Source organism: Pristis pectinata, chromosome 41 (genome assembly GCF_009764475.1).
Source record: "Pristis pectinata isolate sPriPec2 chromosome 41, sPriPec2.1.pri, whole genome shotgun sequence".
In the NCBI taxonomy this organism is placed as follows: domain Eukaryota; kingdom Metazoa; phylum Chordata; class Chondrichthyes; order Rhinopristiformes; family Pristidae; genus Pristis; species Pristis pectinata.
In genome coordinates this window covers 455,534-481,110 of record NC_067444.1, presented here as the reverse complement: position 1 = coordinate 481,110, position 25,577 = coordinate 455,534, and the positions used below count along the sequence as shown (strand labels likewise).

The window sequence follows — 25,577 nt, the reverse complement described above, 5'->3', positions numbered from 1 at the left end:
TTTCCTGCACCTTCTCGATCTGAATCACACTCTTTCTGTGGCTGGGCGATAAAAGCTGCACACAGCACTCCCAAGGCGGTCTCATCGACGTCTTGTCCAGCTGTAACATGATATCACAGCTCTTGTAGTCAATGCCCTAACTAATGAAGGCCACCGTGCCGTACACCTTCACTGCCCTGTCAACCTGTGGCTCCAACAGGGAACGGTGTACATGTACCCCTGGTTCTCTCTGTCCCACATAAGTGGCCCTGCCATCCACTGTGTGTGTCCTGCCCTGGTTTAGCTTCCCGAAATGAGTCACTTTGCCCTTGTCCGAGTTACATTCCATCTCTCCCCACAGAGGCTGCCCGATCTTCTGAGTGTTTCCACAACCGCCCGCACCCACTTTTATTTCAGAACAGGACGTTCCCTCAGTTTCTCCCTGAACGGGCGCGGATCGACCTGATGAGTGGATCCAACATTTTCCGTTTCTATTTCATATTACGAGCGTCTGCAAAACTGTTTCATTTGCATTTTCGGGGGAATAACCCCTGGACCTGCAGAGGCTTCTCGGACTGCATCCTGAGCCGGTTTATCTGCGTGCTTGTTGGGTCCCAGGATGATTGGAAAACACCCTGATGCACGAACACAGTTTATGCCAGATTTAACACTCAGAACCCCAGTCAGTCACACTGTCAAGGCTCAGACATTCTTGACCCCAACACTACTTCCAATTTCTGTAAACTCCTCCGGCCCCTACATCCGTCCCCGTATCTGTGACCCCCTCTGGCACCTACACCCTACCCGGTCTCCTTAACAACCTCCGGTCCCTGCAGCCATCCCCGTCTCTGCAGCCCCTCTGGCACCAACAACACTTCCCGTCACTGTAATCCCCCTTCGACCGCTGCTCACCTCCCGGTCTCCGTAAAACCCTCCGGCCCCTGCACCCCTTCACATCTCTGACCCCCTTCGGGTCCCTTCTCCCCTCCCCTTATCTGTAAATACCCCAGCATTACGCCCCTCGTCTCCCTGTGAGCCCGTCTGCCGACACCCTCCCGATCTCTGTAAACCCATCAAACCCCAGAAGACACGCTATCGCTCTCGGCCTCTCCGCCACTGCACCACTCCCTAACTCTGTAAACTTTACGTCTCCAAAACCCCTCACTATTTCTGTAACCCCACTCCTCAAACCCCATAAACTTCCCTATTGCCGTAACGCTCTCCAACCCCGAGAACAGTCCCAATCTCTGTGAAACCCTCCGGCACATTCGTGTTTCCTTGTGGGCAACACCGCCCCCTGTACCCATCGACGACTCCGTGAATCCCTCCAATCCCTGCACCCCTCCCCGTCTATGTGACACCCTCCGGCCTAAACAACTAACCCCGTCTCCGTGTTCCCATGCGGCCCCTGCACCCCTGCCTTGTCTGAAACCTCTTCAGGCCCCTACACCGCTCCCCATGTCTGTGAACCCCTCCGGCCCTTCATTCCCCCACCCACATGTCTCTGTGAACCCCTCCAGCCCCTACACCCCTCCCCGTTTCTGGGACCCTCAACAAAAATTACGCCCTTCCCGTCTCTGTGACCACTCCCTACCCTCCAGCTGTCTTCGTCTCTGGACTCCCTCCGGCCCCGACACCTGTCTCTCCACCTCTCCATCCGTCTGCTCTCCCCTCTCCCGGCTCTCTCTGTTCCCTCTCCTCTTTCACTACTTCTCACTCCTCTCTCTCTCTCTCTCTCCTGCTTTGGCTCCCTCTCACCTCTCTGCGGGCCCCGTCTCACCCCTGCTCCCTCATATCTGCCCTGCTTCCTCACCCTTCATTGTCTGCCTTTCACTCCCTCCATCTGTCCACCGCTCACCCACTCGGTTTCTCAAATTCTAAGCCTATTCTTGCCCGCACCTCTCCCCTCCCCTCACGTCCACCCACTTTCCCCTCCGCTTCCCCTCTCTCTCACACCTCTCTCACCCTTCTCTTACACTTTCTCTCCATTATCGTCCCATTTCGCTCCCCATCTCTCTCCACTTCCTCTCGCCACCATTTCCCTTTCTCTCTCTCATCTCCTCTTTCTCCCCCTCCCTCTCTCCCTTCTTTCTGTCCGCTCGTTCTCTCCCTTTCGCTCTCTCCCACATGTTCTCTGTCTGATACTCTCTCACTCTTCTCATCCTCCTCAATCATCGTCTCTCCTCCTTTCCGCCTCCCCTACTCTTTCCTCACCACCTCTCCCCCACCTTACTTACCCCTCCCTCTTTCCCCACACCCTCTCTACCCAAGTTCCACACCACCTCTTTCACCATATTTACTCACCCCTCTCTCCACTCCCCAGCCCCTTCCCTCTTTCTCCACGCACTCTACCCGCCTTTTCTGCACACCCTTCACCACTCTTTGAATACGTAGTCCAACCGGGTTCACCACTCGCTCTCTTCATTTCCCTGCTGTCCTCTGTTCCCTCCCCACCCACCTCAATCTTTCCGCACACCTAGTCCCTCTGCTCCTCACCTCCACTAATCCATCCCCTCCATTCCTTTCCCCAACCCTTCTCTCTTCCCAATCACCTTTCCCCCAACTCTTCCCACCTCTCCCCAAATCGTCTTTCTCCACACCTCCCCGAATTTCCCCACCCCATATCCTACCACTCCACCATTTCCCCACACACCCCCTTTCCTCTATGTCCCCAACCACACTACCCAATTTCCCCAAACCCTCTCCCCGTTTCCCCTCACCTAATCAATGATGTTCCCCATCCTGTTCCCGACTTCTCCCTCCTCTTCAACACCCCCCTTTGCAAGGTTCCCCACGACTACTTTCCCAAATCCTCACCCGCCGCTTCCCCACGCCCTCTCCTCGCAAAGCCTTTCTCCCATCTGTTCCCGCACCCCGTCTCACCCATTCTTCTTTGCCAATTTCTCTCCCTCTTTCTTCGTCTGCCCCCTTCTCCCCCAACTCATTGGATAATGTAACTGCCCTGAGTGGGGCTGTCGGCTGATGTTACAGTGTACCGCTGGGGTTCTGTCGGTGAGGGACGCTGTGGGCTGACGTTACAGTGTACCGCTGATGTTCTGTCAGTGAGGGAAGCTCTGGGTTCACGGCGACGTGCACTCTACCGTTCTGTCAGTGTTGGGCACTCGAGGCCTCTGTTGAAGCACTGTGTCTGTTCCGCAAATACAGGAGCTCTATGCCGCTGTGGTGACTGGTCGTTCATTTTTATTAAGACAGACACAATTCAGACAGCAAGACAGGAGCTCAGAACTGAACCTACCACAGTTTATTGAGTTCACCATGCCGAATATAACTGAGTAGCTTTCTGACGTGCAGTTAAAAGAAGCTGCTTACAGTTCAGTGACATTCGCGCACAATTAACAGACAAGCGACAATGAGCGGCAGGTTGAACAATCAGCTCCTTTCATCAACTTCCTTCCGCACCAGAAGGAGTTGCTGGATGCTCAATGTTTTCACTTAACTGAACAGCACAATTATTAGAAATCACACTTCCGGGCCGGGTCCTACAACGCTGCATGTCGATGGTAATCTATTGAAGTATTTTACAAATTATCACGACTATATACACAGTCTGCTGGATGGACGTAAAATTCTCCCCCTGCCTTCTGAGCAACGTGACCATGAAGGTTCGTAACCCTGCTAATTACACCCACCCCCGTCTTACTGACTGACATCACTGGTGTCCCAGAGTGAGCCCCACTCGGAAACACTGAATGTCATCAGTCGTGTCCCGGACATAACTCCACACCGCACATGAAATGCGATCACCCGTGTCCCATTTTGTCCCGGGACCACTCTGTCTTTGTAATCCTCCAGGGCCCCACTGGGGTGCAATCAGCCCCCGATATCCATGGTAGCGTTCAGATCACGTGTGATCAGGTCTCCACCTGACGTCAGAGCAGGAGGAGGCGCGCACATCTCCAGCTGGGAACCATTCCGGCCGTTTGGATTTAAACCAGTAGCGCGCGGGTTTAAAGGGGAGGGCGGGAAACCGGCCAAATATAATCAAATCCCGCGGCGGGGATGTCAGTACATTGGACGTTCACAGGTCCACGTTCAGTCCGGGTCTGGGTTCCTGCAACGACCTCAATTCCTTCTCCCCGGTCGGACTGAACCGATTCCCCCGCAGCCTGAAACAGAGTGAAGAATAAAGAGTGAAGAAACAGGTTCCACTTCAGTGTCAGTAACTGGGGACTGGGGTTAATATTTCAACAACACTCACAGAAGAATGTCACCAGAAAAACTGGAGGATCCATTGATATTTTATCACGTTTAACATGAACACAAACACTCACCTGATCCACTCCAGACTCGGGCGGGTCAGGATGAGACGGCGGAGAGTAGGGACAGATGTGTCTGTGAGGGAGTTTGATCCCAGGTCCAGCTGCGTCAGTGAGCAGTTTGCCCTGAGAGCGGAGGCGAGATCATCGGCGCCAGAATCTGTGAGATGGTTCCCCTCCAGCCTGGAGATGACAGAAAGTGAGCGTGGGGGACAAAGAGAGACAGAAGACGGTGCAAATCGCCAGAGTTTATCAGTAACACAATCATTTACCACATGAATGTTCAGTGTCAGATACTCAGTGACTGTAAACACAATCTTTCATAGTCTGGGACTTACCGCAGTCTCTGTATTTTACACTCCGGGTCCCTCAGAGCCGCAGACACCAGTTTCACTCCCGAATCTCCCAGGCCGTTGATCGCCAGTCTACACACAGACAGACAGAGTGAGGAACAAACTTATTCACACCTGGGGTCCAGTCAGAGTCTGACATAACAGAATATAACTCGGCTATTACCTGAGACACTTCAGCAAATTAATCACTAATTACACCCCTCAGTGCCCAGCTCCCAGTCCCTCACAGAATATCAGTAATTTATCCAATAAAGTGGTGTGTAAACTCTCCCCCTTCAGTCTCAGTGTGTGTGTGTGTGCGAGAGCGAGTGAGAGAGACTGGGCGGGGGATGGGGGAAATCACCCACACACAGCGCGTTAGGAGGGGAGAACAAAACTACAGCTGAGGAAGGGAGAGGTAGAGTTACACTGAGGGGGAGGGAGAGTGGTCGGGCCGGTGCTGGGGAATGAGAATGGCCAGGCCGGGTTGGGGAAGAGTGTTCTGGCTGCGAGGGAGGTGGGTGGAGGTGCACAGTGGCCGTTCAGATTTTGGGGGGTGAACATGGACGCGCCGTGTGTGGTGGGTGTGTGGGCGGACGCGCCGGGGAAGAGTGTAGGGGAGAGAGTCCCACCGAGGGAACAAATGAAAGAGAGAATTTCACCAGGAAGGTGAGGTGTGGGAGGGAGTCACACAGAAGCAATGCAGATCGGGAAAGTTCTATCATTTAGAAATTGAAACAAATTAACAGTTACCCCAACACCCGGAATTTGTGCAGCCGGGGTCCCAACCGCTGCAGCCCTTCACACTGAATGTGGCAGCCCTGCAGATGGAGGTGGTCTATTGTATCACAGAGCCCAATGACCTCAGACAGGACGGCGCAGTCAATCGGAGAGAGTCGCAATCCACGGAATGAAAGTGTTTCCACAAATCCCAGTGCTGACTGAGCCAGTCCACGGTTCTGAGACTCACACAGGTAGTGCAGAGTGTTCAGGAGTCTCCTTTTACCAGCTTCACTCCGTGTGTTTGCAATCTCACGTTTCACTTCCTCCTTCATCCAGTCAATCACTCGGCAGATTGTTTGATGGGGAAATGGACCCAGAAACTCCGCCAGCCCCCGAGCTGAACCTGAGGAGGAGAGACCGGCAACAAAACGGAGAAATACCTCAAATCGCCCATCCGTCGTACTGTGGGCTTCAGTGAGAAGTTTCAGGATATCCCTGCGATCTGGATTAAGGAATTCTGCGAGTGCAGCTACGAACTCTTGGACAGTGAGGTGTGGGAATGTGTACACCACGCTCCGGCCAGAATCCTCTCTCTCCAAAAGTTCCATCAGGAACCCGGAAAGGAACCGGGAAGGTTGCAGATTGTACTTGATCAAATCTCCATCCGTAAACACAATCTTCTTCTTGGACACTCCTGTGAAGGCCATCTGACCAACCCTCAGTAACACATCACGGGGGCTTTCAATCTCACGGCCGTGGTTCTTCAGGATGTTGTAAATATAGTAGGAATATAGTTGGGTGATGGTCTTGGGAACTTGCTGCGGGTCCCTGTCTATTTTTGTGAAGAAGGGGCCCAGTACCAGTCCGAGGATCCAGCAGTAGGAAGGGTTGTAGCTCATTGTGTACAGCATCTCGTTCTCCTTCACGTATTTGAAAACAGCTGCTGCCACCGTCTTATCTTCAAAAGCCCTGTGGAAATATTCCTTCCGTTCCTCACCAACAAATCCCAGGATTTCTGCCCAGACATTGATATCCGCCTTTTCCAATAAATGTAACGCAGTGGGACGGGTTGTCACCAGCACTGAACACCCTGGGAGTAGCTTGTGCTGGATTAAACTGTACAGAATGTCAGACACTTCACACCGCCACTCGGGATCTGGGCACATGTGCCGAGGTTCTGTTTCTCTCCGACTGTCAGAAAAATCGATTGTGTGCTTGAATTCATCCAACCCATCGAATATAAACAGCAGTCCCTCAGGAGTCTTCAAGACCTCTCCCAGAATATTCCCAACGTAAGGATACTGATCCAGAATCAGTTCCCTCATGTTTATTCTATAGTTAATGGAGTTTAAATCTCGGAATTTGAAACTGAAGACAAACTGGAAGTGTTGGTATATTTTCCCCGTGGCCCAGTCATAAACAATCTTTTGCACCATTGTTGTTTTCCCGATCCCCGGGACTCCGGCCACTGCAGCCGAACACCCAGATTTGGATTTACTCCGGGAAAAGCTGCTCTGGAACAATTGATCAGTCCGTATTTTTTCCAGATCTTCTCGGAGATGTTTCTCTCTCCACTCCTCATGGTCCCGGCCTCTTACCAGCAGCTCATGTTCCACAAGTGTCCGATCTCGAACAGTTGAAATGACCGTGAGCTCAGCGTATCGATCAACCAGCTGGAAAACCTTCACCTTCTCCCTCATCAGGATGGTGTTCACTCTCAGTGTTTCCGTCTGTGCCCGCAGAGTCTCCTTGTGTTTCTGCTGAACGTCTTCCATGGGAACAGGCAGTAAATGGTCAAAATGTTAGATGGCGCAAGTCAAAACTCAGTAATTAATATTACACGAATTAGTTAAGTGCTCTTTTATTACATCAATTCACCAATGGTTCATAGTGCAGGAATCTAAACGCTGACAGACACGGGAGTCGAAAGTGAGCAATGTTTGAAAAGTCACACCCTCACACTTGGACAGTAACTGCTGTGAAGGTGAACGTTTCCCTGATGGTTCAGTTATTCCTATCTGACCTTTAATATCCACTCGCACGTCAATCCCACAGCCATATTTCTTTTCATGTGGGACAAATTTGGACAACACGTGTTGATATTTGAACACCTACATTGGGTGTTTGTTGACACTGTTAACAAACAAACACAATCGCACAGTTACTGTTTCAAAGTAAAAACAGAATGTGGTGGAAATATACAGCAGATCTGACGATCGGTGGCGAGAGGAGGGCGTGAACGAGGGAGCGACAGAGAGAGTGTGTGAGAGAGTGAGAGAGTTTAACGTTACTGGTCTCCTAGTTTTATTAGAAGTAGAAGTTGGAAAACCAGCGTGTCTTCGGACACGGAGAAGGGAGACCGCTGGAGAGACTGGATGACGTATATCGCTGAAACAGGGCCGGGCGGGCATGTACGCGTGTTGATAGGAGGAATAAATCGACGGAGCAGCGTCGAAGGAGAAAGGACAAAGCAACTGAGTGAATATTCCAGGTTGACGACCTGTCATCAGAAGAAAACATCTGGCATAGACTGAAGAGACTGGGTATCTGGAAGTTTTGTGTTCAATGTTGAGCTCAGAAAGCTGTCACCTGCATTATGGGGAGATTAGAAGCTGCTCCTTGTCTCAATCTCTGGTTATGTGGAAGGCTAAATTCAGAGGTGACAGAGTGGGCGTGAGATGGAGAATTGAAGTGGAATACAACTGTAAGTTCCGAGTCACCTTTATCAAGGGAAAGGTAGCAGAGAGAGGGGTTATGTTGTAAAGTGGTCACTACTCTCCGTTTGTAGCGGACGTCACATTGTAAGAGACTAAAAATGAAGTGCAATAAGTGCAAATGAATCATTGCGTCACCTTGGAAGGTGGTTCATCCCCTGAATGGTTGGAAGAGAAGAGGTAAAAGAACAGGGAAGGTGCTGCCCGAAGGCGATTCAGTGTTAATTACAGATTGAACGGTCCCTTCCGAATGGTGAATGGAGAGGGAAGTGGAAATATGTCTGGTGCTGACATCACATTTTCGTTTGGTGGGTGTTGCTTCACCCTTTTGGGCAGATTATCTGGGGGCACTCAGTGAATGGTCAGGGCCTCCACTGGTACAGTATCAGTGAGAGGTTTGGTGAGATGGGTTTTCGGGGCACTGGGCGAGGAAGAGACAATGGATCGTTTTCACAAAGTATTCCATTTGAGCCTCAGCTGAGTTCCTGGTATTGTATACCCTGATTGTGAGACCCGTCCAGTTCCACCTCCGTAATATCGTCCCTCCTGACCTGTATCTGGTGCTTACACCATCCGATCATTCCATTCCTTTCTGTCGGAGTGCTCTTCCCTTGGTGTCGGTCTCCTTCCCTCAACCTTCATGTTGCCAATTGCGCTGGTGACCGTCCCCTAACTCTCAACACGTCCGGTTTACACAGAAACCCCACGCTTCTCCCTACTTTGGCCACCAACCCATATTATCCTGTTTGAAAATCTTAATTCCAGTCCATGAACCATTGCAAGTCCAACGCGTCTCTTCTCGTGCTCCAGCGGGCACATCTCGGAGCCTCTTATTTCAGCCGTGCTGCTACTACTGTATTTCCAAACCTCCACTGAAGCAGCGCCTTTCAGCTTCCGTGGATGTAAATGCGGATACAACCCACAAACCTCCCCCCACCAACTCTGGGCGAGCAGCAGGGAGGGCAATGAAGAACAAGTCTCCAGGCGAATTGTAGAAATGTACTAAATCCATGCTGGAGTGAAAGTGAGGGACGTCAATGTCCAAATGTGGACTGGAGCAGCAATAACACAAGCGACATGGAGGAGGACGAGTTTTTAAACTTCCTTAGCAGTGTGTTTCTGGTCCAAGAAGGAAGGTCGCATCTCTGGACTTGGTTACTGGTAATGAGAGAGGAATAATGGTCCTGGCAGGGTTTCCTTGTGTTTCTGTTCAACACCTTCGGATAATCAGACAAAACATGGCCCACTGCAAGATTAAGTTTTGCAGTCTATTCCGTTCTTTCCCTGTCCCACCTGTCCTGGTGTGCATCTTAAACCTTGCTCTCACCTTGGTTACTTGTGAAGTGGAGTATTCCAACACATTCTGCAAATATAGAATCTTCCAAACTGTTGAACTTACGCTCTGCACCGAATTTCATTGACACAGACACCCTGTGTTTACTGATGGACGTCATCTTCCTGCCCAGACTGTGCCGGTTTGGTTAAGCGCAAACCGGGACAGTCTGGGCAGGAAGCTGACGTAGATTTCTCCAAGCCTTTCCTTGGGCCTTCTTCTCCCCAACCCCACAACACTCGTTGTTTCCGCACTAACTCACAGCCCTTGCACTGTCCCAGTTTCCATCACACACCAGCGGCACACATGCATTTCAGCTTCTGTGGACTGGGCTCAGGATGTTGTCTCCTATCTCACCCTCACCAACTCTGTCTCCTGATGGACTTCCCAGGATTATTAAGTTGCAAATTCAACTGGATAACTGTGGTATTGATTGTACTGAGGGCCTGCGGAAATAAGCAGAGTGGAGTTCATTTGTTGTTTGGGGGTTGAACACATTAGCTGGTGTATTACCTGCTCTTCTAACTAAAGGGAAGCTGTTCCTGTTAGTCCGTGACCTGAACTTCCACAGACTCCCGACCCTAAGAAATGCTCTCTGAAGGAACTGGTGGAGATTAGAAAAATGATTTAAGGTGAGGGCCGTTTAGGATGGGGGTTGGGGAGGAGTTTGTTCTTTTGTGTGAATAAATTGCCCGGTTTCTCCCTCCTCCAGATCCGCCCCCTTGTCCGTCCCCAGCATGAATCGCTCTGATCCTGGTGGAGGCTCCAGAGAAGGTTGATCCCTTTCCTCAAGCTCCCCAACTCTCTGTGTCATTCCTCGTAATCATGCCCCTCAGATGCTCTCCCTTCAACAGTTTGTTTTCCACGTGTCCCACTCTGTGCTGTGTCACAGCGCCAACATTTAACTGATAAACCCCCCGAGGCTCATCAACTTAACGACGCTACACAAATATCAACCGTTGGTGGAAGGAGCAGTTTCTTCCCTTACCTTTCAGCTCACTGGTCACCCCCGGTAAACCTTGAGCGATGTTTGCTCCATCGGACGGAACACACCCTGTTTCAATGTGAACAATGATGAAATCAAACATGTAAATTTGTAAAGCATTCAGAGTTTGTATTCAAAATTGAAATCATATCTGATATTATCTCACCATATTCCTGTATTTCTTTCAGTATTTTGTCCAACTTTGGGACCCCATTCCGCATTTTCACAAAGGTTTCCCACATCACCCTCCGGGCCCGGGAACCTTTCTCCGTCACCAGGTTCAGGAGGAGTTTGGAACTGTCCGCTCGCTCTCCCTTATCAGCGAGCTCAGTAACTTTCTGCGAAGAGTAACAATGAAAATGTTGATGACTGACAGAATCGCACAGAGAACGAGAGTAAATGATGTGTCGTGACGGGCTCACACTGAGCAGCCACCAGGATGAACGCTGATCCTGTCTGAACACGGACTGTACATTCTGGGATCAGACCGCGGGGAGGGACATTCACCCTCGTGCCTGTTCCCCCAGTCAATGAGATCCTGGCTGGTCCGCGACCACTTCGTTGACGTGACTCCAAATCCTAAAATGCTGGAAAATAATAACCTCACGGGGTTTTATCGTGTCAAACACAATTCAGAAAATCATGATCACAGATGAAGGAAGAAGTTGAGAGGATATTTCTAAGAGAGTGGGCAGTCTCAGAGAAGCTACAGAACAGATGATGTGATTCATCTCCTTAGTGCGCCGGTGTCCAACATGACAGCGGATTACTGGCTGAAAGACAATACGTTATTTTTCTTTTTCCAAAGGAGGTTTATTCAGTGATTGAGCATCACATTATTACAATAATGCAATATTCCACGTTTCACACTGTTTACAGTTTCACATTATGGCACAATCATCTACACCCATAACACACGAGACCCTGTGGCACCCGCAGCTGCTCTCCCGGTTCTCACTGACATCCTCCTGTCTTCCCAACCGAATTTTCCCATTATATTTCCATTTAAACTCTTTTACTTTAAGCTAATACAGAATTCACCTGCCTCCCCTCAATCTGAAAATTGGGCAGCTACCACAAGTCCACCGGATATTTTCAGCCCTTTCTATCATTGTTTCTGATTCACAATTTTTTCCAGTTTGGTACAGTTATTCCACAGTTATTTGTTTTCCTACTTTAACATCCGATGGCTCTGATATCCGACATCCCATCAGTCCCGTGATGTGTGAATAACCCAGATTCAGTCTTCCTCCCTCCCACTCACCCGATGTTCCCGACCACTGAACTGATTCTCGTACGTTAACGCCGAGCTGACTCCGTGCACCCCTCCTTCCATCGCCTGTTGCAACCTGTCCCGGTAGAAGTCCGTCAATTGCAGCAGCTTGAAATCGTTCCAATCTGCCAGGAGCTCGGTAATCTCTGCGTCCGGACCTGTGAAGGAAAATGGAGAAATCTAAAGACATTGTTGACTTCCTATTGGGCAACAACATTCTTACTAGGACTAAAAGACAGGGCGCCAATTCACCAAACGCAATCACAAACACACACAGTCCCAATGTCTATGGGATTTCACTGCTCCAGACTGTCTGTACTGAACAAGTGCATTTCATTTGAACCATTTCAGTCCCTCCTGAATCAACTTTGCTGTCACTCGCTTCTCACTAATTCCACCTGCATTGACCCAGTTCAACAGTTTCCTTTGACGGGCGAAAGGTGCTACAGACGTTGGCCGCAGAATCCGTCGAGGTGGAGGTAGTTTTTAATGGTTTGGGATGTAAATCTCTCAAAGAAATGGCGGAAAGAAAATTTATGATTGTATACTGGCTAGCCTGACGTCAGTGGTGTGGATAATTCGAGGCTATAGTAGAAGATGTAAAAGGAGAAAAATGAAAGAGTTGTATAAATTCGACAATGATTTGTAAAATGGAAATCATGCTGACTGAATCCCCTGGACTGTTTTGAGGATGCAACCAGCAGAAGAGATAAAGATGGACCAGGGAATGTAGTGCATCTGGACGTTCCGTGAGACGCCAGATTAGAGATTAGCAGACAAAGTTAAAGTACATGGGCTTGGGGATAAGATGTACATGGATGTCTTGCGGAAATTACACAGCGTCCGGTTGAGACTGCACTTTGAGTATTGTGTGCAGTTGTAAACATAGAAACATAGAAAAACTACAGCACAATTCAGGCCCTTCGACCCACAAAGCTGTGCTAAACAGCTCGCTACCCTAAAAATTACTTGGGTTACAGATAGCCCTCTATTTCACTCAGCTCCATGTCACTACTTAACAGTCTCTTGAAGGACCCTATCGTATCAGCCTCCACCACTGTTTCCGGCAGCTGATTCCACGTACTCACCATTCTCTGAGTAAAAAACTTTCCCCTGACATCTCCTCTATATCTACTCCCCAGCACCTTAAACCTATGTCCTCTTGTGGCCACCAATTCAGCCTTGGGGAAACGCCTCTGACTGTCTACCCGATCAATACTTCTCATCAACTTATATACCTCTATCAGGTCCCCCCTCATCCTCCGTCTCTTCAAGGATAAATGGTCGAGTTCCCTCAACCTGCTTTCATATGGCATGCTCCGCATTCCAGGCAGCATCCTTGTGAATCTCCTCTGCATCCTCTCTATGGCTTCCACATCTTGCCTGAAGTGAGGCGTCCAGAAGTGATCACATTACTCCAAGTGGGGTCTGACCAGAGACCTATATAGCTGCAACAATACTTCTTGGCTCCTAAATTGAATTCCCTGATTGATGAAGGACAATACACCATATGCCTTCTTAACTACGGAGTCAACCTGCGCAGCCGCTTTGAGCGTACTATGGACTCGGACCCCAAGATCCCTCTGATCTTCCACACTGCCAGGAGTCCTACCATTAATACTATATTCCGCCAACATATTTGACCTACCAAAATTAACCACTTCCCACTTATCTGGGTTGAACTGCATCTGCCACTTCTCAGCCCAACTCTGCATCCTTTCTATGTCCCTCTGTAACCTCTGACAACCCTCCAAACTATCCACAACACACCCAACCTTCGTGTCATCCGCAAACTTACTAACGCATGCCTCCACTTCCTCATCCAAGTCCTTTATGAAAATCACAAATAGTAAGGGTCCCAGTGCGGATTTCTGAGTTATACCACTGATCACTGACCTCCACTCAGAATACGACCCTTCAACAACCACTCTTTGCGTTCTGGAGCCAGCCAGTTCTGTGTCCACACTGCCAGGTCCCCTTGGATCCCATGTCTTCTCACCTTCTCCATCAGCCTCGCATGAGGTATATTATCAAACGCCTTGCTGAAATCCATATACACTACATCTACTACTCTCCCTTCATCGATGTGCTTAGTCACATTCTCAAAAAATTCAATCAGTCTCGTAAGACAGGATCTGCCCTTGACAAAACCATGCTGACTATTCCCAATCACATTATGTCTCTGTAAATGTTTATAAATCCTGCCTCTCCGGATCTTCTCCATCAGCTTACCAACCACTGAGGTAATACTCACTGGCCGATATTTTCATGGGCTATCCCTCCTCCCCTTCTTGAATAAGGGAACAACAACCGCAAGCCTACAATCTTCCAGAACCTCTCCCGTCTCCATCGACGACGCAAAAGTCTTTGTCAGATGCTCCGCAATCTCCTCCCTCGTCTCCCACAGCAACCTGTGGTACATCTCATCGGGTGCCGGCGACTTATCCAACTTGATGTTTTCCAAAGGTTTTAGCACCACCTCTTTTGTAATATCTACAAAAGATATTCAAGGCCACTGCAAGTCCTCACTACAATCACCCATATCTTTTTCCATGGTGAATACTGACGTAAGGTATTCATTAAGTACTCCGCAATTTCTTCCGGATCCATACACCCTTTCCCACTGCTGCACTTGATAGGCCCTATCCTTTCACATCTCATCCTCTTACTCTTCACATACTTGTTGAAAGCCTTGGGGTTTTCCTTAATACTGCCCGCAAAGGCCTTCTCACGTGCCCTTCTGGCTCTCCTAATCTCTTTCTTATGTTCCTTTCTTTTAGCCTTGTACTCCTCCAGATCTCTAACATTACCTAGCTCTCTGTACCTTCAGTATGCTTTTCTTTTCCTTTTGACTACAATCATGAGAGCCTTCGTATACCACGATTCCTGTATCCTATCATGACTCCCCTGTCTCCTCAGAACATGTCTATGCAGTGCTCCACACAAATACCCCCCTGAATATTTGCCACATATCTTCTGTACTTTTCCCAGATGACATCTGTTCCCAATTTAATCTTCCAATTTCCTGCCTGAGAGCCTCATAAATCCCATCACTCCAAGTAAACACCTTTCTAGTCTGTGATCCTATCCCTCTCCAGTGTTAACGTAAAGGAGATAGAATTATGATTACCATCACCAAAATGTTCACCCACTGAGAGATCTGACACCTGACCAGGTTCGTTTCCCAATATCATTCAAGCACAGCCTCTCTTGTAGGTCTATCTGCATACTGTGTCAAGAAACCTTCCTGAACACACTTAACAAACTCCACCCCATCTAAACCCCTCGCTGTCTGGAGATGCCAATCGATGTTTGGGAAATTAAAATGCCCCATCACAACAAGTCCGTTCTTCTGACGCCTTTCAAGGATCTGCTTCCCTATCTGCTCCTCAATAAACCTTCACTCTTGGGAAGCCCATAGAAACAACCAACACCGTTATCGACCCCTTCCTGTTCCTAACCTCCACCCACAGACACTCTGTAGACAATCCCTCCACAACGTCCACCTTTTCCGCAGACGTGGCACTATCTCTGATGAACAGTGCCACTCCAGCACCTCTCTTGCCTCCCTCCCTGTCCTTTCTGAAACATCTAAAATCCGGCACTTGACTCAACCATCCTAACCCAGGAGCCATTAAAGTCTCTGTAATGGTCACTACATCATAGATCTACATCCAAGCTCGAAGCTCATCCTTCGGCTTCTTCACAACACTCCTTGCGTTAAAATGGACACATCTCAAGCCTGTCTGAACACGTTCCTTCTCTATTACCTGCCTCTGGTACTTATTCCTAGCCTCCTCTATTTGAGAGCCAAACACCTCTTCCCCAGTCTCTCCAGTACGGATCCCACCTTGGAACAATTCTACTTTAAACTCTCCCCAGTGGCCTTAGCAAACCTCCCCGCCAGTATGTTGGTCCCCCTGGGATTCAAGTGCAAGCCGTCCTCTTTGAACAGGTCATAACTTTCCCATATGAGGCCCCAATGATCCAGAAAACTGAATCCCTGCTCCTGACTCCAATCCCTCAACCACGCATTTAACCTCCTCCTCATTCTTTTCATATACCCACTGTAGCTTAGCACAGGCAGTAAAATACAGTTTTGATTTCCTTAACCGAAGAAGTTCTTGCATTGAAGCGAGTTCATAAATAGTTCACCAGACTGATTTCAGGGATGGTAGGACTGAAGTGCAAAGATAAATTGAGCCAATTAGGCTTATAGGAATTCGCGTTCACAAAATTGAGGTGGCAGTTCAGATAAACCTACAAAATTCTGACAGAAACGAACAGAATGGATGCAGAAGTATATTCCTGATGACGGGTAGATGAGGACCAAGTGTAATAGTCTAAGGATAAAGGGAAGCCACCTTATAGACGAGGTGAGCTTGTAGATTTCTCCAGAATAGTAAGAAGTTGAAGTCAATTTATTAAATATACTCAATAAGAAGTCAGACATTGCTCGGCGTTGGAGAGATCAAGCGAAATGGGTAGAAAACTGAATAATGGACGGCGATATTGAATGGTGGAGCTGGCTCAGAGCATTGAATGACATACTGCTGCTCCTGTTTTCTTGGTTTCTGGTTACTCAGTTTGGCAAGTAGACTTCTTCTTTAGTGGGCACTACCATGGTAGAAGAGAATTTCCATTAATGGAACTAAATGCACCTGTCAGAATCTGCAAAGGTGAACATGAAGCTTCACACCTGGCCCACAACACACCGAACCGAAGGAATCTCCCGTTCTGACAGTTTGACCTCTGTGTGATTCCATACTCACCGATACATTTGACTCCGAACATCCCTGTGATGTGACCCAACAGAGACCTTGGCCTCTGACCTTCTGAAGAAGCTTACCATGAGATACCTTATCAAACGCCTTACTAAAATCCATATAGACCACATCCACCGCACTACCCTCATCAATCTTCCTCGTCACCTCCTCAAAGAACTCTATCAGGTTTGTGAGGCAGGATCTTCCCTTCACAAATCCATGCTGGCTGTCCCTAATCAGTCCATTATTCTCCAGATGTTCATAAATCCTATCCCTTAGAATTATTTCTAACAGATTACCCACCACAGACGTAAGGCTTACCGGTCTGTCATTCGCTTGACTATCCCTACTACCTTTTATGAACAAGGGGACAACATTCGCCACCCTCCAATCCTCCGGCACCATCGCCGTGGACAACGAATCTCAAAGATCCTTACCAGCGGTTCAGCAATATCTTCCCTGACCTCTGGAAGCAGCCTGGGGAAAATGCCGTCAGGCCCACGGATTTATCTGCTTCATATTATTTAACAACTTCAACACATCCTCTCTCTTGATATCTACAACCTCGAGAACATTACGCTTACCAGCACTCCCTTCCGCGTCATGAAGACCCCTCTCCTTGGTGAATACCGAAGAGAAGTATTAATTGAGAACCTCTCCCACTTCCGCCGCCTCCAGGCACATTCTCCCACCTTTTTGTCTTTAATCGGACCTACTTTTACCCTAGCCATCATCCTACCCTTCACGTAGGTGAAAAAGGCCTTGGTATTTCCTTAACCTTACTAGCCAACGCCTTTTCATGTCCCCTTCTGGCTCTCCTCAGCCAGAAGGGGACATGAAAAGGGGACAAGGAAGTTCCTTCCTTGCTACTCTATATTCCTCACGGGCCTTGTCTGAACTTTGCTGCTTATACCTTATGTATGCTACCTTCTTCTCCCCAACTAGTCGTTCAACCTCCCTCGTCACCCACGGCTCCTTCACCCTGCCATTCCTTCTCTGCCTCACCGGGACATATTTATCCCTAACATCCTGCATAAGATCCCTGAACATCGAACACATCTCCATGATACATTTCCCTTCAAAAAGGACATCCCACTTTACACTCCCAAGTTCTCTATTTGTAGCCTCGTAGTTAGCCCTTCCCCAATTGAAAAACCTCTTGTCCTCTCTGCACCTGTCCCTGTCCATGACAATTTTAAAGGTTATGGATCAATGGTCACTGTCCCCCAAATGCTCACCCACCAATAGATCCTTCACCTGTCCCTGTTCATTTCCTAAAACTAGATCTCACATGGCATTCCCACTAGTCGGCCTGTCAACGTACTGGGTCAGGAATCCATCCTGGACACATTTGAAAAATTCCGTCCCATCTAAACCTCTGGCACGAAGCAGATTCCAGTCTATATTTGGGAAGTTGAAGTCTCCCATTATAACAACCCTGTTATTTTTGCTTCTCTCCAAACACTGCGTGCCAATCTGCTCCTCTATATCTCTACTGCTACCGGTGTGCCTATAGAATACTCCTAGTAGAGCAACTGCTCCTTTCTTGTTCCTTACTTCCACACATACAGACACTATAGATGATCCTTCTACAACATTCACCCTTTCCACAACCACAACAGTGTCCCTGACCAGTATCGCCACCCCTCCTCCTCTTCTCCCCACTTCCCTATCCCTCTTAAAACACCGAAAACCAGGAATATTCAATAATCACTCCTGCCCTGACGTCAGCCACGTCTCAGTAATAGCCACAATATCATGGTACCCCATACTTATCCAAGCCCTGAGTTCATCTCCTTTATTCCTGACACTTCTTGCATTTAGGTGAACACACTTCAGTCCATCTACCTTACTACTTCTATAGCCTGTAGTCTGCTTCTCCTTCCCCAAAGACTCTCTACCTGCTTGATCTAACTTTTCTCCATTCCCTTCTTCCTCTGACCTACTCCTCCGGTTGCCTTCCCCCTCACAAACTAGTTTAAACCCTCCAGAACCACCCTAGTAAGCCTAGCCGCAAGGATATTAGCCCCCTTCTGGTTGGGTGTAACCCGTCCTCTCAGTACAGGTTCCACCTTCCCGAGAAGAGATCCCAATGATTCAGAAACCTAAAACCCTGCCTCCTGCACCAACTTCTCAGCCACGCATTTATCTGCCACTTCCTCCTATTTCTGCCCTCATTATCGCGTGGCACCGGCAGCAATCCCGAGATATCTACCCTTGAGGTCCTTTTCCTCAGTATTCTGCCTGGCTCCCTGAACTCGCTCCTCAGGACCTCATCCCCTTTCCTATCTATGTCGTTCGTGCCAACATGTACCACAACTTCTGGCTGCTCTTCCTCCTTCTCAAGAATGCTGTGGGCTCGATCAGTAACATACATGACCTTGGAAACTGGGAAGTAACATTTCATTCGTGATTCATGCTCACTGCCACAGAACCTCCTATCTGTTTCCCTGAATATCGAGTCCCCTATCACTACCGCATGTCTCTTTCCCACCCTTCCTTTCTGAGCAGCAGTACCAGTACCAGTGCCAGAGACCTGGTAACTGCAGCTAGTCCCTTGCAGGTCATCCCCTTCAACAGCTTCCAAGGCGGAAAACCTGTTTCACAGGGGAACAGCATCCAAGGGTCCCTGCTCTGTCTGCCTGCCAGACTTCCTCTTCCTCTTCCTTCCCCTGACAGTCACCATTTTGTCTGCATGCTGAACTTCAGATGTACCTGCTCTAAGGAGGGGTGACTGCCTCTCAATGGACCGTGTCTACATAACTCTCTCCCTCCCTTATTCTGCGCAGTGTTTGTAGCTGTGATTCCAGCTCATCAACTCTGAGCCGAAGGTTGTCCAGCCTCAAGCACTTACTGCAGATGTGGCCATCGTGGACCGCAGCAAGGTACACGATTTCCCACATCAAACAGCTGCAGCATATGACCATGTTCTCCATCTGACTACCTTGTTTTTCTTTCCCCCGAGATAATCCCACCTACAAATCTATAATAGACAACAGGTAAACATTACCTTTACCTACTTAGCAGCTACTTACCTTCCTTGTACCTTCACGCAGAAGCCCCTTGAGCCAAAGCCCAGAACAATCTGCTTCCACTCACTCCGCTGCCCGCTACGACGCTGTCGCTACATAGACTGTTTGCTTTTTAAGCTGACCGCGCCGCGCCTGCACAGTCCAGCCCCCACTCGACCAGTTAGAAAAAACTTTCAAAACACTTACCAATGAAAGTTGTAAAAATCTAACCCTTATACTTAAAACCCTAACATTAACTAACCCTTACTCTTAAAACCTAATAAACTTGATAAACAGAAAAAAACAGCTGCTCCGAAGTTTTCTGAACTGAAGCCCTCGAGTACATCGAAGATTTTTTCTCTATCCTTTTTGAAGCTGCCCGCGCCGCGCCTGCGCAGTCCAGCCCCCACTCGATTGGTTAGAAAAAACTTTATAGATGACTTAGATTAGCGTGTGCAAGGCTGGGTTAGTAAGTTTGCGGACGACACCAAGATCGGTGGTGTTGCGGATAGTGTGGAGGGCTGTCGGAACGTACAGAGGGATATTCATAGGATGCAGAGCTGGGCTGACAAGTTGCAGGTGGACTTCAATCCGTAGAAGTGTGAGGTGGTACACTTTGGAAGGACAAACTCCAGGGCAGAGTACAGGGTAAATGGCAAGGTACTTGGCAGTGTAGAGGACCAGAGGGATCTGGGGGTTCATATTCACAGTTCACTGAATGTTTCCTCACAGGTGGATATAGCAGTTAAGAAGGCCTATGGGATGTTAGCTTTCATAAATCGTGGGATTGAGTTTAAGAGCCGCGAAGTGATGATGCAGCTTTACAAATCTCTAGTTAGACCACACTTAGAGGACTGTGTTCGGTTTTGGTCGCCGCATTATAGGAAGGATGTGGAGGCGTTGAAGAGTGTGCAGAGGAGATTTACCAGGATGCTGCCTGAATTAGAGCGTATGGAATATGAGGAGAGGCCAAAGAAGCTAGGGCTTTATTCACTGGAAAGGAGGAGGAGGAGAGGAGACATGATAGATGTATATAAATTATTGAGAGGAATATATAGAGTAGACAGCCAGCGCCTCCTAGCCATGGCACCAATGCTCAAGACGAGAAGGCATGACTTTAAGGTTATGGGTGGGAGGTTCAGGGCAGATGTCAGGTGGCGATTTTTCACCCAGAGAGTGGTTGGTGCATTGAATGCACTGCCTGGTGTGGTGGCGGAGGCAGATACACTGGACAGGTTCAAGAGATTGTTGGATAGGCACATGGAGGAATGTGAGATAGGGGGATATGCAGAAGGAAAGGTTTACATAGTGTGAGGGTGGTTTGATGGACGGCACAACATGGTGGGCCGAAGGGCCTGTTTTGTGCTCTATGGTTCGATGGTTATGTCACTGAGTTCAATGACGTAGATGGGTAATAAATAACGTAATTTCCAGCAACATCACATGAAAGATAACGGAAACTGCTCTCACCAATGTTAACAAAAATGTATGTCCTTTGCATTTTGCTCCACTGTGACAATATAATGTAATAAACTTCAGTGTTACTTTTGCATTCCATGTGCATTGCCTCTGAGACCAGAGATTCCAGACATTATCCTTGCATCAGATCGCAAAACTTCAGTAACCTCTAATTGTGGGCGCGTATTCTCCCCTCATGCAACAATTTCACTGCCCCACAACAAAATTTATAAATAGAACACGTATATTGCATCTCCTGGTCATCTCACCCTATTCCCACTGATGACCAGTCGCAAATTGCAACAGGAATTGAGCTATTCCAACTCTTGCTGCTGAATAACACAGTCAGAGATTGTGAAAGAGAATGTGAAAACATTGCAAATGCTGGAAGTCTGAATAATAACCAAACCTGGATCCACTCAGCTCAGTCAGCATCCGCGGAGGGAGGATCTGACTTTGGGTCCAAAGCCCTTTGCCAGAACTCGGAAAGATAATACAAAATAGTTTTCAGTGTCCGAGAAGGTGGGAGAGACATAGTTGGAATAAGGGGAACATCCGTGTCAACGTAAGTTAAAGTGGGAGTTGCGTTATACTTTTTCGCCTAGATTGTTGTTGCTGGATTTCGTTTGTTGCCCGGTAGGCCGGTCAATTTTAGGAAAGGCAAAAGACCGAGCCAAAATCATGGATGGATGACAGGCAGAAATGACCAGTTCTGCTCCAAAGAGAAATAGTGAATTTCCAACAGTTGTATGTCTGTATCCAGTCCATATGTCTGAATATACCCAGCTGAAAGGCGAAGTGTTGTTCTTGAAGCTTGTGTTGGGTCTCATTGTAACAATGTGGAAGACCACAGACAAGTTGGACTGAGGGCGACTGGGATGGTGAATTAACATGGTCCGTAACTGGAAGCTGAGGGCACTCTTGTAAACCGATTGCAAGGGCTATGAACAGCAGTTCCACAATCTGCTTTAGGCTTCTCCGGCGTGAGTTTACCGCAGAGATCTCCAAATGCTATACACTAGTTTGAAAGTACAAGTGAATCACTGCTTCACCTGGAAACATTGTTTGGGTCTCCGTAATGTGAGGATGTGGTGGGGTGGTAAAATGTCAAGTGTTGCTGTTACATTAGGAAATGATAAGGGGATTGTTTAATGGGGTAGAAGAGCGTACCGGGGAGTTGAAGAGATCCATCTGTTTGCAGTGCTGAAAGGTGAGATGGGAATGAATGCGTGTCCTGTGTGAAATCATGTTGATGTTGGCAGAAATAGTGAAGAATGATGCATTGAATACTATGCTGGTAGAGTGGAAGGTGAGAACGAGGGAACGTTTACTTTTGGTCTGTCCAGGAGGAGAGCGGATGAGAGCAGAAGTGTGGGAAATAGATGAGATGCCTTCGTGGGTTCTGTTGCTTTAACAGACGGGAAGCCACAGTTGAGGAAGAAAAACCTTTCGTAGGCACCTGTGCGAGTCTCTCTGCACGGATGATGCCCGACTACCTGAGTGTTTCCGGCATTTTCTGTTTAATGTCACACATGCATTGTGTCCGAATGCAGCTAACTCGCACATTCATTGTCTCTGAACCATCAACACTGACAAGACTCCAGCCACTATATAACAAATTCTCCATCTGAGGGCAGTCGTCGTTTGGAGGATCTGGAGAAAGGCACACGGGGGACGATGGCATCTTTCCGCTGTACGGAAATGCAAACGTTCTGACGACAATCCAGCGGTTGCGTGTTCACCATAAGTAACACTGGTATTTTGCTACAGGTTTATTTTATCACTTCGCTTTATATTCAAGCATTATAGTGGGATTCGAACGTTTCGCTGATCTGAATACAAACTCAGTACATTAATCACCTGGTCACTCCATCCCTTATTACATTAAAACTCTCAACATCTCTCTTCCTCTAAGAAACCGCATTTTACTTATTTGACCAAGTCTTAACTGTCGTCACCTGATGTGTCCAAGGACTGGAGAGTGCTTGGCAGTGAACGTTGCCTGTAGTTTTTTTTTATACACTTATGATGCTTTTGCTGAGCAAGTATACAGTTGGTCTGTCGGAAGCTATGATTAAACCTGCCCTGGTCAGAACGTCCTGTGACTGATCAAAGCATCTCAGGACCATCCTGCTACGAGTCTGATTCAGACCCAAACTCTATCCTCTTGATGCAGGATCACATCTCTCCTGCTTTTAACATATCAAGTACGTTATAATGACTTTATTGACTCAGGTCAAAGGAGATGGTAGAGAAGGCGGACATTCAGCCCGTCACAGGTTACTGCTGACAACCACGGCTACGTTTCTTCCTACTTGCCTTCCCAGAGATGATCCCACCTGCTGAAACCTCCATTTTCCTATCTCCAGGAATATAGAATATTCACTGTGGACCTGTCCTCGGAGAAGAAACTGCTTATTCCCGTGAAAGTAAAAACCCATCACTCTCACTTTCCTGTTACTGTTCAACCTGCCCATCATCACCTCTCTGCTCTGGGTTACCTTCTGCTTGCTGGGTCACATCGTTTCTCAGTAAATCTGTGGAGTCTCTCACTGTTTTAATGCGAATCCGCAATAAGGAGCACGAATCAGACAGTAATTGTACCTCTTCCACATGTGACTGTGCTGCCTCCATAGATGTTAATTGAATCCATCTCTCTGCTTGTTCCCGTCACAAATCTTTTGTGAATTGCTGTTCCTGAATTAAATCCGGACCCTCAGCCAACTCAATAATTATAGTTCAAAAGAATTCTATAACATACCCCCGTCCTTTCCTGTTGAGCTCGCTGGAACTCCTCGCCTGCCCGCTCCTTCAGCCATTTTGGGGACGTATCAGATTCTGGTGCTCTGTGGTAAACACAGAATTAACAGCAGGGTCAGACATTAAATAACGTGAAAAGGGGAACGATACTTCCAAATAACTTGGGCCCATCCACTCAGGTCATGACACAGCCTGGTCCACCTGCGCCCATCCAGCTCCAATCACACAATGCCTAAAACCGCACTATTCCTGGAGTATACCCCGTGCCTGTACCCTCTGGTAATCTGATCGTCGCGGTTTGCCTTCCAGTCCCATTCCAAGAACTAATCATGCGGCCTGCTCCGTGAGTACGGATAAAACCTGTTTGTGGGTCATCGGAACTGCAGGGCAGGTTGGAGAGGCTGAGCAAACAGCTTGTGCTGCTTCTGTCCTCCTGCAACCAGCAGCGCTATGTTGTTGCAATGGACGCCTGTTCCAGAAGCGCAGGCTGAAACTATTTTGCTGGCCATGAAACATTGATTTCTCTCATCGCCAACACTTTCGCACCTGATTCTTTACAACACTGGTGCTAATGCTATGTGCCGGGAGGGTGATCGTTGTGGAGGGACGAGTGGATAAGGGAGAGAGCGATCTGTGCGGAAATGAAGAGGGAAGAGGGGAAGATGTTCCTGTTGATGGGATCCCGTTGGAGATGGGGGAAGTTTGCGGAGAAGGATGTGTTGGATGCGGAGGCTTGTAGAGTGGTAGGTGAGGACAAGGGAACCCTGTCCCTGTGATGTCGGGGGGGGGGGGGGGATAGGTGACGGCAGACGTGAGAAAATGGAGGAAATGCGGGTGAGGGCTGCAGTAATGGTGGTGAAAGGGAAACCCAGTTCAATGAAAAAGAAGGCACTTGTCTCTGCAAGCGCATTAAGTGACACACCTGTCCCTACACCTCCTCCCTCACCACCGTTCATGGCCCCAGACAGTCCTTCCAGGCGAGGCAGTGCTTCACCTTTGAATCCATCGGTGTCCTTTACTGCATCCGGTGCTGCTTCCGCTGCATCGGTGAGACCCGACGCAGATTAGATGATCGCTTCTTCGTGCACCTTCGCACCATCCGCCGCACAAGCAAGGACTACCTAGTGGCCATCCATTTCAATTCTACATCCCACTGCCCTACTGACATGTCTGTCCATGGCCTACATTACCGCCACGTTGAGGGCAGACGCAGATTGGAGGAACAACACCTCATAATCGGCCTTGGGAATCTCCAGCCTGATGACCTCAACATCAATTTCTCAAACATCCTATAACCACTCCCTTCCTCCCCCTTTTTTCTCCTCTTCCCAGTCGCCTTTCTCTTCCGTCATCCCTGTGGCCTCTCCTTTGTCTTTCCTCTTTTCCCGCCCTTATGTCCTGCCCACCTATTCCTTCCCTTTATCCGTGGTCCACTGCCCACTGCGACCGGAATCTTTCTTCTTCAGCCCATTACCTCATATACCTATCAACTCTCAGCTTCTTATATCTCCCCCCTCCCAACCCACCTACATTCCCCCCTCCCCTGGACTCATCTATCACCTACCTGCGTGTGCTCCTCCCGCTCCTCCGATGGTCTTATTCTGGATTCTGTGCTCTTCCCTTCCAATCCCGATGAAGGGTCTCGACCCGAAACGTCGGCTGTTAATCTCCCGGCATAGATGCTGCCAGACCAGCTGAATTCCTCAAATATTTTTTGTGCGTTGTTGAGTAAAGTTCAGTTCCCTTGGATAATAATTAACCAAACCACAGATTTATCAGTTGATGCCCCAACGACCTGTTCCCTGATTCAGGGCTTGTTCCAAATTACGCACTGTTTCGTGCACTTCGGTTTGTTGGAACTCGTTGCTCCATTTCCTCGCTTTTGTTACCTCCGTGCCTGGGAACAGTGATTGTGCTTCCCTCAACTCTCCGATCTGCGCTTCCTGAGAAACGCCATGTGCTGTGT

The 25,577-nt window shown here is 48.4% G+C and overlaps 1 protein-coding gene across 1 annotated transcript; it reads right to left on the bottom strand.

Annotated features, from left to right (window-relative positions):
* Positions 1–3,267: 3,267 nt before the first annotated feature.
* On the bottom strand, positions 3,268–23,673 carry LOC127566452 (NACHT, LRR and PYD domains-containing protein 3-like). Its single transcript, XM_052008884.1, has 8 exons — positions 23,613–23,673; positions 11,608–11,774; positions 10,510–10,681; positions 10,347–10,412; positions 5,342–7,079; positions 4,595–4,681; positions 4,272–4,439; positions 3,268–4,106 (listed from the first exon to the last, which is right to left on the bottom strand). Exons 1-8 carry the CDS (start codon positions 23,668–23,670, stop codon positions 4,019–4,021), a joined length of 2,544 nt encoding a protein of 847 aa, XP_051864844.1. The 5' UTR covers positions 23,671–23,673; the 3' UTR covers positions 3,268–4,018.
* Between the last annotated feature and the right edge of the window lie 1,904 nt (positions 23,674–25,577).

Excerpts from the sequence above, each read along its gene's own strand:
- LOC127566452 (XM_052008884.1), bottom strand. The coding sequence starts at position 23,670 with ATGGCTGAAGGAGCGGGCAGGCGAGGAGTTCCAGCGAGCTCAACAGGA. Across the intron at positions 11,775-23,612 it reads CTCAACAGGAAAGGACGGGG|GTCCGGACGCAGAGATTACC; the intron begins GTATGTTATAGA and ends TTTCCTTCACAG. Across the intron at positions 10,413-10,509 it reads GAAAGAAATACAGGAATATG|GGTGTGTTCCGTCCGATGGA; the intron begins GTGAGATAATAT and ends ACATTGAAACAG.